This window comes from Pteropus medius, unplaced genomic scaffold (genome assembly GCF_902729225.1).
Source record: "Pteropus medius unplaced genomic scaffold, Ma_sr-lr_union100, whole genome shotgun sequence".
Classification (NCBI taxonomy): domain Eukaryota; kingdom Metazoa; phylum Chordata; class Mammalia; order Chiroptera; family Pteropodidae; genus Pteropus; species Pteropus medius.
This window is the reverse complement of record NW_024349226.1, coordinates 232199-244657: the sequence shown is the minus strand read 5'-3', so window position 1 is coordinate 244657 and position 12459 is coordinate 232199. Positions and strand designations below refer to the sequence as shown.

The window sequence follows — 12459 nt, the reverse complement described above, 5'->3', positions numbered from 1 at the left end:
GGTAGGATTGGGGACGGGGGCTTTCTGGAGTAGGTGGTGTCGAGGCCAGGAGGATTTGGGAGGGGAGATGTCCGACACACACAGGAAAGAGTTCCACGAGGCCACGCGTGCCTGGGCAAATTGTCGGTTTGGCCTGGCCCCAATGCCGCGGATCCTGCGGGATGTCAGTTCAAGCTCTCAGAGCATCTTCCCAAGCAAATTTAAGTCTCGGGCTGGCAGTGACCAGCAGAGAGAGCTCACCACCAGGGCCCAGCAGTGTCTGGAGCTGGTCTGGGCCCAAACCATGTCCTTCAATAATAATGACAATAACAACAAGAATACTAGTTAACTTTATTAAGAGCTAACCTGCATCCTGTGAATATATGATCTCATTTGATCCTCTGAGCAGCTGGGGAGATATGCTCTATTATAATTTTTCCCATTAAACAGATGTGGAGACTGAGGCTCATAGAGGTTGTGACTTGCCTGAGGCCCCACGGCTGCTGCAGGAAGAAGCTTGTGAGGTGACCATCTACAGTCTTTGAAGAAGTGTGAACCCCTGAAATGTTACCAGAGAACAGGACAGAAGTGGAAGGAATTAGGATTTCAGTAATAATGAGTTCACCGAAAACCACCCAAATGACCACCCAGAAGGAATTCAGGAAAGCGGCAGAATAGGTATGATTAAGGCCTTGGGAGGCAGGCAGGCAACGCCTGGCCTTCCCAGATGTGGCCTCAAGGTGAGTAACTTCCTCTGGCCATAAGCCCCAGTTTTGGGCCTCTGGAAAATGGGTATAAATAGTGAGACCAACTTCACCAAGCAGTTTTGAAGATTCAAGGGATATTAGGCATATGCATTTGTCAAAAGTCAATGAATGTCACTTAAGATTTGTGCATTTTGTAGTCTGTAAATTTTACCTGAAAAGAAAAAAACGGCCCCATGCAAATATGGAACTCCGATTAACAAGCGCACACTGAAGGATTTAAAGGAAAGTGCTCTAATATGTGCAATTTATCTTATCATGCATCAAAAAAAGAAGATGAACGGATGCATGAAGAGAGAGAGATAAATGGATAGAAATATGATATAGAAGTATGGCGAAATAATTGTAGACTCTAGGTTTTAGTGTATGGTGTCCATTGTAAAATCCTTTAAACTTTTTGTATGTTCGAAAATTTTTTATAAGAAAATGTGGGGGAAATATTTGATGAAAACATTCGTTACAGCATTAGCACAATCACTGAATTATAACTTTTAATAGATGAATCGCAAATTGTGTACCTAGGGGAAATGGATTACAGTCCTAATCTATATAATAACTGCCATTAATTGGTAAGTGTAGGGCGCCGACCTGGGAATATTTATTTAAAAAATCATTCGCATTACTAAACAAATAACTCCATCTCATTGAAATCTTATACTAAACGCGCGGGGGATCTGCATTTTCGAGGGGGCGATAAAAGACCGAATTTAGGGCGGTGGAGGGAGGAGTTCCAGGCAGAGTTGGTTTGCAGATGAGCCACCAGCGGATCGCCTGCGCTGTCTAGAGAACCTCGCGTGCTCCAAGTAACCTCTGTGGCCTAACGGGCCCCAACCCACAGCCCCATTTCCTTTGGCGAGGGAGAGTCGTTCCCAGGCCCTGTCGCCTTCGAGCCGGGTCCCGACCCGGGCCCGCCCGGGGGATAAGGCGGCGTTACTCCGCAGACTTGGCCCGTTTCTCGCCTCCGTCCCGCCCCCTCGCTCGCGGGAGGTCCCTGAATGCGCTGCAGCCAATCGGCACCCTCGGATGGGTGCCCGCCTTCGCCAGCCTCGCTAGGTCTTAATCCCGGCAGTTTCCGCCCCGCGGGTTCAGAGCCACGCGTCGCGCCCGGGACCTTCCCTCGGCGCGAACAGCCTTTCCCCCCGGGGGTCCGCGACCGCTGCCCTCCGCACCCGGTGGCCTGGACCTCCCCTCCGGGACCCAAGAGCCTGAGTCGCCTCCTCCCGGGGCTCCGTCTCTGGGCGTCCAGACTCAGGCTCCCGAGCCCGCCGTTTCCAGGACCCAGGCACCCCAGGTCCCCGCCTCCCGGATCCAGGCACCCGGATCCGCACCACCAGCACCTCGCTTCTTGAAGACCTCGGCCTCGTGGGCGCCGGCCGCCTTCCAGAGCCCAGGACCCCCCACCCTCCCACCCCCCCCATCCCCAGGTCCCAGCTTGAGAAAATCCTGCGTTCCCGCCCTCAGGGCCAAGACAGCCAGGCGCCCCCGGCTCTCAGCCTGGAGGAGCGGAGGAGCCCCGGCGCCCCGCCTCCGAGAGCCGAGGAACCGGGGCGCTGCGAACTCAGGCGGCGAGGAGCTCCAAGTTCTGGCCGCCGGACTCTGCTGCTCACCTCTCGGTGCTAAGGGACGTCGGCGTCCTGGGAAGGCGCCCTAAGCCGTCCCCCCGAGGAACCCCGGGCGTTCGCCATGGTGGCCGATCCGCCTAAGGGAGATCCCAAGGGGCTGGCGGCGGCGGCGGCGGCGGCGACCCCCGCGAACGGCGTCCCGGACATGGTCTCGGTGGCCGAGCCCGGCGCGGCGGGCGGCTGCTCCCGGGACCAGGTGAGCCGCTGCCTGCGCGCCAACCTGCTGGTGCTGCTCACCGTGCTGGCCGTCGCGGCGGGCGTGGCGCTTGGGCTCGGGGTGTCGCGCGCCGGCGGCGCCGAAGCCCTGGGCCCCGCGAACCTGGCGGCCTTCGCCTTCCCGGGCGAGCTGCTGCTGCGCCTGCTGCGGATGATCATCCTGCCGCTGGTGGTGTGCAGCCTCATCGGCGGAGCCGCCAGCCTGGACTCCAGCGCCCTGGGCCGCCTGGGCGCCTGGGCGCTGCTCTTTTTCCTGGTCACCACGCTGCTGGCGTCCGCGCTCGGCGTGGGCTTGGCGCTGGCGCTGCAGCCCGGCGCCGCCCTCGCCGCCATCAACGCCTCGGCCGGGGTCTCCGGCCCTCTGGAAGAGACTCCCAGCAAGGAGGTGATGGATTCCTTCCTGGATCTCGTAAGGTTAGACGCTGCCCGCCGGCTGGAGCGAGGTGGGGTGGGAGTGGGGGTGCTTCGGCCACGTGGGGAAGGGGACACGTGTTAGGGATGGCTGCAGTGGCCACGTGGACAGGAGGGGAACTTCGGGTCCTCCGGAGCGGGACATCCCCCAAGGTCTTCTCATTCATTTCCTCCCTCTGTGCTCCGCCCCCTCCACAAGGGGGGGCCACTTAGAAAGGGGGTAGATTCTTTTTCTTGTGGTCTCTGCCCCTCACCCCACCCCCAAGAAAGGCTCTCCCCGCTTTTAAGGAGAACAAACTACTGGGTCCACATGGTCTTTGCTGACGCAGTGTCTCTAGGTTGGTTGGGGACTTCCTGGAAACCTTAGGGGGAAATGATGAGTCGGAACCAGGTTCCCCCAGCCTCTTAGGGCCCCCAGGGGCAGCCTGAGATGGGACGTTCAGAGCAGAGGTTGCTGTGGGTGGACTCCTCCTGGCTGGGGGAGATTAGCTGGCCTGGGTGGGTACAGGCGGGCCTGCGGACAGGCACACCTACTTGAAAGCTGTTTATGTGGAGGGCTTCCCCTGTGTGCCAAAACAGATGTAACTCACACTTGGCCAGCCACTCTGAGGCTTGGCTGAAACATCTCAGAGCTACACAACTTTATAACCAGTGACACACAGCTGGACACAGGCACACCGACACTCAGCCACGGCTGTGATGTCTCACACCGACACATGGGGCTAGCATCAACCGTCACACACACACACACACACACACACCCATTGGATATTAATACCCCTTCAGCACAAACATACACACTCACATACACACACACCTACATGGCCACACGCCAGCAGTGTCCCATATATCTGAACTAACCCTCGCCCCGGCTAAATACCAACACTTGGCAAACTGAGTACAGACTCACAAGAGCTGGGGAGAGGGAGGATGTCAGGGTGCCCAGTGGTTAGCGGGGAGGATGTCGGGGCACCCAGTGGTTAGCACTGTGCATCTGGCTGGTGGGGTTCCAATTTCAGCTCTGCCACTTCCTCGTCACGTAACTGTTTTCACCTTTCTGTGTCTTCTTTTTTTTCTGTAAAACGGGATGGTAGAGCTCAACCCCGAGAGCTGTCTTGAGGATTAAATGAGTTGATTTATGTACAGTGCTGACGACATGCTTTTCCTGCTATTTTCATCGTGGCCCAGAGACACGAGGCCATTGCCTGACACTCCCACATGCTCAGTGGGGTTCCACGCATGCTGCTGCACACTGAGTCACCCTCGCAAACGGTCACAAAAGTGACCGTGTCAACACAGATGCCCATTCATGATGCACACAGCCATTCCTTGTGATTCTCTCTCTTCCCAAAGCTCCACCCAGATCTTTTGACCCACAGGCCACCGCCAGCCTTCAGGGCCAGCTCTTTTCCAGCCCTCCCAGTCCCCTAGGAGGAAGTGGCTGATGCAAGATGACCAGGGTGTGAAGTCTGCTGCCTGGGGTGGAGCTAAGGCTCCGGGTCACTCTGCCCCCCCTCCCCGCCTTGGGGAGCCAGCATTTCCACTTCCAACCACCATCCCTCAGGTCTAGAATCCCAGGCTACTGGGGGCCCTAGGAGACCAGCTCAGAGTCCCCAAGCCCTGGAAAGGCACACATGCCCAGGTGGAACTCCGCCTGACCGAAAGTGCACATTTGGGTTCGAACGGGGCCTCCGAGGTTCCCCCATCCCGAGATGCCAGCCCAGACCCTCCCTGAACTATTGCGGTATCTAATAACCTCTCCTCCATGTCTGTTTCTGCAGAAATATCTTCCCCTCCAACCTGGTGTCTGCAGCCTTCCGCTCAGTGAGTTGTCGGGGGTGTCCTGAGGGGTGGCGGATGTCCAGGGAGGGAGACAACCAGCCATGGCCCCTTGGGCCCTGACCTGGGGCAGTGCCTGGAAAAGCTAACCTGCCACATATTTATAGGCAATATTGCAGGGTTCTTGGGTGACCACTGAAACCCATCTATGATGCTCATCGAGAAACAAGAATATGTGTTCGGAGTCCCCTCTAGATTCTAATTCTAGCCGTGTGACCCTGGGCAGGTGCCTTTACTGCTCTGAGGTTCCCGCCTCTGGAATACAGGGGCACGGAGTCCTGCCTTAGTGGGGTTGCTGGTGGGATGAAATAAGGGATGCTCAGGGCAGACTCTGAGCACTGTAGGTGCCAGGACAGGCGGAGAAGCCTCAACGACAAGTAACACGGACTCTCTCCTACCCTCTCTTGCAGTACTCTACCTCCTATAAAATGATACGGAACAATGAAACCCAGGTGAAGGTGAGAGCAGGTGAAGGGACAGGGTGGGGACGGGTCCCTTGTGGTTTTTCCACTCTGTTCCCTCCCCAGCCTTTCCCCACGCCCCCCGCCCCGCCACCACATCTTCTAACGTTTGCTATGCAATCTGTTTTAAACTCTGAGCAGCCCCTCCCCAATCTCTGTCTTTTCTGCCTTTCTGGAATCTTCATTTTGCACCCTCTTCTCCCTCCCCACTGCCCTGCTGTGGTCCAGACTCCTCTTTTCCCCCATCCCACCTTGCCTCGGCTCCCTCCCTGACCTGCCCCCAGGCCCACCCCCCCTCCCACCCACTGTCACTGGGTAGACAGAGAGGTCTTTTCAAAGCACAAGCCCCACCCTGCCTCTCCCCTGCCCAAAGCCCTGGCATGCTCCCTAGCACCCCTGGAAGAGAGCTCGGGCTTCTCAGCACAGTCCGCGGGGGGCGCTGTGAGGTCGGACCCCCGCCCAGCTGTCCCTCCCCCGGCCTCGCCTTGTGACTGCCTGGCTCACTCCACTCCGGCCACAGTGGATTTCTTTCTGCTCTTCGAAAGCCCAAGTCGCTTTCATTTCTAGGTTGTTGTGCATTGTTCCCTCTCTCTAGAACCTTCTACCGCCGCTCTTTACTTGGTTCACCCTTCCCGTTTCCGGGGTCTGAGCCACTTCCTCTAGAAAACCCTACCTGATGACTTCAGCCCTGCCCACTCTGGGTTGCCCCTGGCAACAGGTCTATTACCCCTGGACCTGGATAGTGAGCCTTGGGAGGAAGGAGCCCAAGGGACTGGGTCCTAGCAGTGTCCAGAATAGGCCCTCAGTGACCGTGCAGGTTGACTAAGTGTCCCCATCTTTTCCTTGCCAAAAGGTACCCGTGGGGGATGAGGTGGAGGGTATGAACATCCTCGGCCTGGTGGTGTTTGCCATCGTCTTTGGCGTGGCCTTGCGGAAGCTGGGGCCTGAAGGAGAGCTGCTCATCCGCTTCTTCAACTCCTTCAACGATGCCACCATGGTGCTGGTCTCCTGGATCATGTGGTAGGTCGTGGGAGAGGGCACTGGGGGTACGGGGTGGGCCAACCCTCTCTGTCCACTCTTTGGAACCAGACGGCCTGGATTCAAGTCCAGCATCGACCGTTGCCTGGCTGTGTGACTTTGGACAAGTGACTTACCCTCTCTGTACCTCAGATTGCTCATCTATAAAATGAGGACAGTGCTCTATTCCATGAAAGCTGAGAATCATACGGGCACCTTCTTGATTTTCCTGAGAGGTGACAAAAAGACAGCCAAACTGTGGCCACGGCCTGGCTAACGCATCTCAGTTTTAGTTAGAGATTTAAAGGTGACCACGTGTTCGCCTTTGGATCAATGATCTAAAATTGTGCCTGCTTTATAGGACTGTCACAAAGATGAAACAAGTGACTGGAGTTCAGGTAAAGCAAGCCCTTAGAAAGTGCTTTAAATGCCTGGCACCTCCTGAACGGTGACTTAATATCAGCTATGTACAACCAGTACCATCGTGAGTTTTGTTTAAATGGCCTTAGGAAATGAGAAAAAAATCTTGCGTAGGCCGCTGGCTTCCACCCTTGTTCCCTCCCCCAGCCTCGCCTCCACATGGTGTCACACCTGTTCTCAGGGCCCATCCTGGATCTAGGAGTCAGGAGCTGGGCCAGAGTTGCTGGATTTTTCATAAATCCCTCCCCGTCCCCCCACCCTGATTCTGGTGCACCTGGCATCTGAGAAGCTGCTGTGTGGGCACTGAGTATACCTCGACTAATAAAAGTACTTTGCCGAGGAGGCAGGGTGGCGTGTGCGGAGGAGCAGGCTCTGCAGCCGGGTGGCCTGGGTTCCCATGCCCGCGTGGCTGCTTTCCAGCTGTGCCCTACGACAAGTTACTTCTCCCTCCGTGCCTCAGTTTCCTCATCTGGAAAATGGGTTGGTCATACGAGGCACAAACGAATTCATACGTAGGAAGTGTTTGGGACAGTGACTGACCTACAGCAGGCCCACAGTAAACAATATTAGATAATACTTATCCAGTACTTGTATAACTTTTTGGCATGTCCCACCGGCCAGAATGTGGGTGTTTGGCCAAACCCAGGTGCGCAGGTGGCTGGGAAGTGGTGCCTTTTTTTCTAAAAGGAAAGGGGTTTGGGCAACAACATAGCGATCAAGCTGTCAAAGGAAGCATAAAAGCACCCCAGGATCTTTAGCACTCTAGGAGAGAGTGCTAAAGTTTATAGATGAATTATTGAAAAGCTTTCAACTCATTTCAACTGGCTTCTCATTTCATCCTGCCAACATTCCTATGAGGTCGGGAGCATTATCTTCCTTGCTTTGCAGACCCGTTAGATTTTCTTAAGTCAACAGTAGCTATAAGAGACTCAATTGGAGCTCCCTTGGGGCGAAGATTCAACCACTTACGTTCAAGGGCTCAGTGCGTCATAAATGCTTCACGTCTGGGAGTGGTTGTTAAGACCTGAACCACAGCCTGAGAGATTGTCTTGGTTCCAGTTATGGTAGCTGCTATAACAAACGAATCCAGAAAACGTAAATGCTGTTTACCTGGCTGTTTTTTTCCTTGGTCATGTGTTAAGTCCAAATACGGTTAGTGACTGTACTCCAGGTGGTGATGGCAGCACTCAGGCTTCTTAAATCTCCCAGCTGCACTATCTGCAAGGAGAGAGAGAATGCAGCAGGGCAGGGGAGATGCCCCGACATGGCTGCGGGCTCCTCTCGACTGCCAGGGAGGCTGTGATCCTGCCGTGCAGAGCACAGTGCCTGCCTCTGGGGGAGTATGTGGTCAGAGGTCGCCTTCTGTCTCCCGTGTTATTAGGTATGCCCCTGTGGGCATCCTGTTCCTGGTGGCTGGCAAGATTGTGGAGATGAAGGATGTGGGAATGCTCTTCGCCAGTCTCGGCAAATACATCCTGTGCTGCCTGCTGGGCCATGCCATCCACGGGCTCCTGGTCCTGCCCCTCATCTACTTCCTCTTCACCCGGAAGAACCCCTACCGCTTCCTGTGGGGCATCTTGACAGCGCTGGCCACCGCCTTCGGAACCTCTTCCAGGTGCGGCCTTGGGGTACATTGGGGTGGGAGTTTTAAGCTAAGGGGCTTGAGGGTGGCATCAGATGTCTGAAGACCCATGGACTTTTGTGTTTGGGGTCCCCGCATCTGGGTACAGGAGTCATACTTTTCTAAGCTTCTCACAAGGTCTCGGAAACCCCCCTTCCTAAAATTAGGGAACTGCTGCCTTAGAGATTTCTTCCTTTCTGAGAACCCTTCCTCCGCACCGAGCCCGGGCTCTGGGTGACTCAGTGCTCCGCCCTGGATCTGACCTCTGGGAGCTCTTTCCACCTTCTCTCCTGGGTATCTCACCCATCTTTGCTGCCCCAGTTCCCCTCAGAACTGGACCTTCTCCCAGAGAGTAGGAATTCATAGCTGAGGTCTATTGGTGGAGGTGGCAGGAGACGTGGGTCAGTGAGCCCTCAGACTCACCTAAATAGAATTTAGGTTTGAAGTTTTGTGTGTATTTTGAGGAGTAGCAGGGGGTCCAGGACGCCTACATTTTGGAATGACTACAGTCTGCGGGATCCCTAGTGCCTTCTGGCTCTGGGAGGAGTAGGAAGGAGCAGAGAGCTGGGAGGGAGTGTCTAGGCTGATGGGTGGAGCTTAGTCAGGGCCGCGGGGCTCGGTGGCTTGGGGGCGTTAAGGGACCGCGGGGTTGGGGGATTGGGCTGGCAAATTATTGGCTGTGTGAGCTAACTCAGATCTGCGGTGTCTCTCAGCTCGGCCACTTTACCGCTGATGATGAAGTGCGTGGAGGAGAGGAACGGCGTCTTCAAGCACATCAGCCGCTTCATCCTGCCCATCGGTGCCACCGTCAACATGGACGGTGCCGCGCTCTTCCAGTGTGTGGCCGCAGTGTTCATTGCACAGCTGAACCAGCGACCCTTGGACTTCGTGAAGATCATCACCATCCTGTGAGTGCGGGGTGGGCTGCGACTAGGACCCCCGACCCACCTGACACTAAGAATGAACACGGGCTGGGCTCCAGCTTCTCCCACTAAGAGGCCCCTCCCTGACCTCCCCTCCCTGCCTAGGGTCACCGCCACAGCGTCCAGCGTCGGCGCCGCGGGCATCCCCGCTGGAGGTGTCCTCACCCTTGCCATCATCCTCGAGGCAGTCAACCTGCCTGTTCGAGACATCTCTTTGATCCTGGCTGTGGACTGGCTAGTGTGAGTGTGGGCTTGGGGCTTCAGGAGGTTTGGGGAGGGGTACCCCTGGGAAAGAGGGTCATTGAGAGTCTCTGGGCAGAGGAGGACAGGAAGGAAGGAGTTCTAGAGGGAGAGGATAGGTCCTTGAGCATTCCAGTCAGAGGGAAAAAAGGGATTTTTGGGCTTCTAAGAAGAACCCAGAAAGGTAGTGTGCCTGAGTCGTTAATAGAGTGGACCCTTAGGCCAGGCTACTTGTGTTCAGATCCCAGTGCCACCATCGCTAGCCATTATGACCCTGGGCAAGTACTTAATCTCCGAGTGTCTCCTTCTCTCCATCTGTGAAATGGAGAGAATAGTCTCTCCTTGGGATTAGATGACTTTTAATACATGCAACTCCCTGAGAAGTAGTAAATACTACATTCATAATTGTTAGCTATCACGGTTAAGCTATTGAGAGCATAAAAGATCGGAAATCGTTTGGTTTCAAAAGTTAAATATAGAATTACTATGTGTCCTAGCAATGTCACTCTTAAGTATATGTCTGAGAGAATTGAAAACATGTCCATGAAAACTTATGTATAAATATTCATACTATATTATTCTATTATTATCCTATTAATCACTCTTCATAATAGTGAACAGGTGGAAACAACCCAAATATCCATCAATGAATAGATAAACGAAATGTCACCTGTTCATACGATGGAATATTAGTCCACAATAAAATGGAATAAAGCACTGGTACATACATACATGCTACCACATGGATGACCCTTGAAAACATGTGGAGTGACAGAAGCCGGGCACAAAGGACCACATAGTCTATGATGCCATTTCTATGAAATGTCCAGAATAGGCAAATCTATAGACAGGAAAGCAGATTAATGATTGCCTCGAGCTGGGAGGATGGGACGAAATGAGAGATAACTGCTTAATGGGTATGAGGTTTGTTTCTGGAGTGATGAAAATATTCTGGTATTAAATAATGGTGATGGTTGCATAACTCAATATGCTAAAATACACTGGGTTGTATACTTTTAAAGAGTGGATTATAGCTCAGTTTTCTCAAATGGCGTATACATACACAGCATAAGGAGGAAGGAAATAGATCCTTAGGATTCTAGGGAGGAGAAAGGCCTGAGGGAGAACTCAGTATCTCAGGGGGAAGAGGAGGGCTGGATGGGTCTTCTGCAGCCCAGTAAAAGGGGAGGGGGTGACTTTTCGAGGTTCCAGAAGCAATAGATCTCGTATTTTGTTGGAAGAAGGATCATTGGGGTCCAGGAAGGATGGGGGAGATCTTTGAGGTTCTAGAAGGAAGGGGTACTTGAGATCCTGGGAGGATGGGAGGCTGACATTCTAGGGCCACTAGAGTATGACAGAATTCTATGTAGGAGGGTGTGATGGGGACTTCACGACTCCAGGGTGAGAGGAGGGAGGGTTGGGCCTGGACTCTCCCTCTCCCCCTCCCCCTCCCACTCACTTTCCCATCCCTTCTGCCCCCGCAGGGACCGGTCCTGTACCATCCTCAATGTGGAAGGTGACGCCTTCGGGGCAGGGCTCCTCCAACATTATGTGGATCGGACAGAGTGTCAGAGCTCGGAGCCAGAGTTGATCCAGGTGAAGAGCGAGACACCCCTGGCTCCTCTGCCTGTCCCCACTGAGGAGGGGAACCCCCTCCTCAAACATTATCCGGGGCCTGCTGGGAATGCAGACATCTGCGAGAAGGAATCCGTCATGTAAACCCCAGCGGGGATCTTTTCTGCCCTGATGGGGACACTTTGGACATTGGGATCATGAGGGATGGATAAATGGACACACTGGGATTCTGGGGAGCCTGGGGCCCCAGCTGCCCTCCTGGATGCTGGATCCTGGAGGCCTCGTTGCTGGTGTGTGTGTGTGTGTGTGTGTGTGTGTGTGTGTGTGTGTGTGTGTGTCAGTGTAGTGTGTCTCCCAAATCTCCCCAGCTCCCAACTTCTGCCCCCCACCCAAGGCTAGGAAACAAGGTGGAGGAGTAGCATCCTCCACACCTCATTTTGGGAGCCTGCCTGGCCTCCCTGTCTCAGGACACAGGATACCAGTCACCCCATGGAATTCTGCCCTCTTTGAGAAGAAGGATGTTCAGACATGTTGCTGGCTCCTTTGCTGCTTATTCTGGTGGCTGTAGTTGTGTGCGTGTGTGCGCGTGCATGCGTGAGTGTATGTGTGCGTGTGTGCACGTACGCTGTGACTCCATAGTACGTCCCACCCTGTCCCTGGACCTCTGTTCATGACACAGTAACAGAAATAGTGGGTAAGGGGACATTTTTTAGCAATAAAATTGTCGAGTATATGTAATCAGATGTTTTTAAGAATATGACCAAAAGCACTGGGGGAAAAAAAATGGCTGGATAAATTAAACTTCATTGAAATAAAATGTCTGTTCATGAACGCCATTGGCGGCCACCATGAGATGCCACTACACACACCTACCACATCACCACGTTCTGGCAATGCAAAATGGTCCAGTCTCTTTGGACATGGCTGGGCAGTTTCTTATCAAGTTAAAATATGCGTTTATTATACAGCTCAGGAGTCCTGCTCCTAGTTATTTAGCCAAAAGACTTGAAAACTTCTGTTCACCCAAAACACCGATACCCAATGTTTGTAGCTGCTCTCTTCGTAATTGCCAGAATTTGGAAAGAAATCACTCAAAGACAGAAGGCTACTCAGCAACAAGCGGGTATTGTATAGTTGACCATTGAACATGGGTTTGAACTGCAGGTCCACTTATAGGGTTGTTTTCAATAAACACCTGTACTCTCCATCTGGTTGGAAGTCTGGATGTGGAGAGCTTACTGTGCATTGATCTACAATTTTATATAGGGAACTTGAGCATCCATGGGTTTTGGTATCCACAGGGGGTCCTGGAACCAGTCTCCAGTGGATAGCGAGGGACAACTTAAAGTTTTGGGGGAGTCATGGCTTTTC

The 12459-nt window shown here is 53.8% G+C and overlaps 1 protein-coding gene across 1 annotated transcript; it reads left to right on the top strand.

Annotated features, from left to right (window-relative positions):
* Positions 1–1811: 1811 nt before the first annotated feature.
* SLC1A5 (solute carrier family 1 member 5) lies at positions 1812–11924 on the top strand. Its single transcript, XM_039881656.1, has 8 exons — positions 1812–2995; positions 4774–4816; positions 5242–5289; positions 6146–6312; positions 8111–8344; positions 9064–9258; positions 9379–9513; positions 10998–11924. Exons 1-8 carry the CDS (start codon positions 2427–2429, stop codon positions 11230–11232), a joined length of 1626 nt encoding a protein of 541 aa, XP_039737590.1. The 5' UTR covers positions 1812–2426; the 3' UTR covers positions 11233–11924.
* Positions 11925–12459: the final 535 nt, after the last annotated feature.

What these genes read in the sequence shown, in the direction of transcription:
- SLC1A5 (XM_039881656.1), top strand. Translation starts at nt 2,427, where the DNA reads ATGGTGGCCGATCCGCCTAAGGGAGATCCCAAGGGGCTGGCGGCGGCG. An exon ending in ACAATGAAACCCAGGTGAAG is followed by an intron (nt 5,290 to 6,145) that starts GTGAGAGCAGGT and finishes CCTTGCCAAAAG; the next exon opens with GTACCCGTGGGGGATGAGGT. An exon ending in GTGAAGATCATCACCATCCT is followed by an intron (nt 9,259 to 9,378) that starts GTGAGTGCGGGG and finishes CTCCCTGCCTAG; the next exon opens with GGTCACCGCCACAGCGTCCA.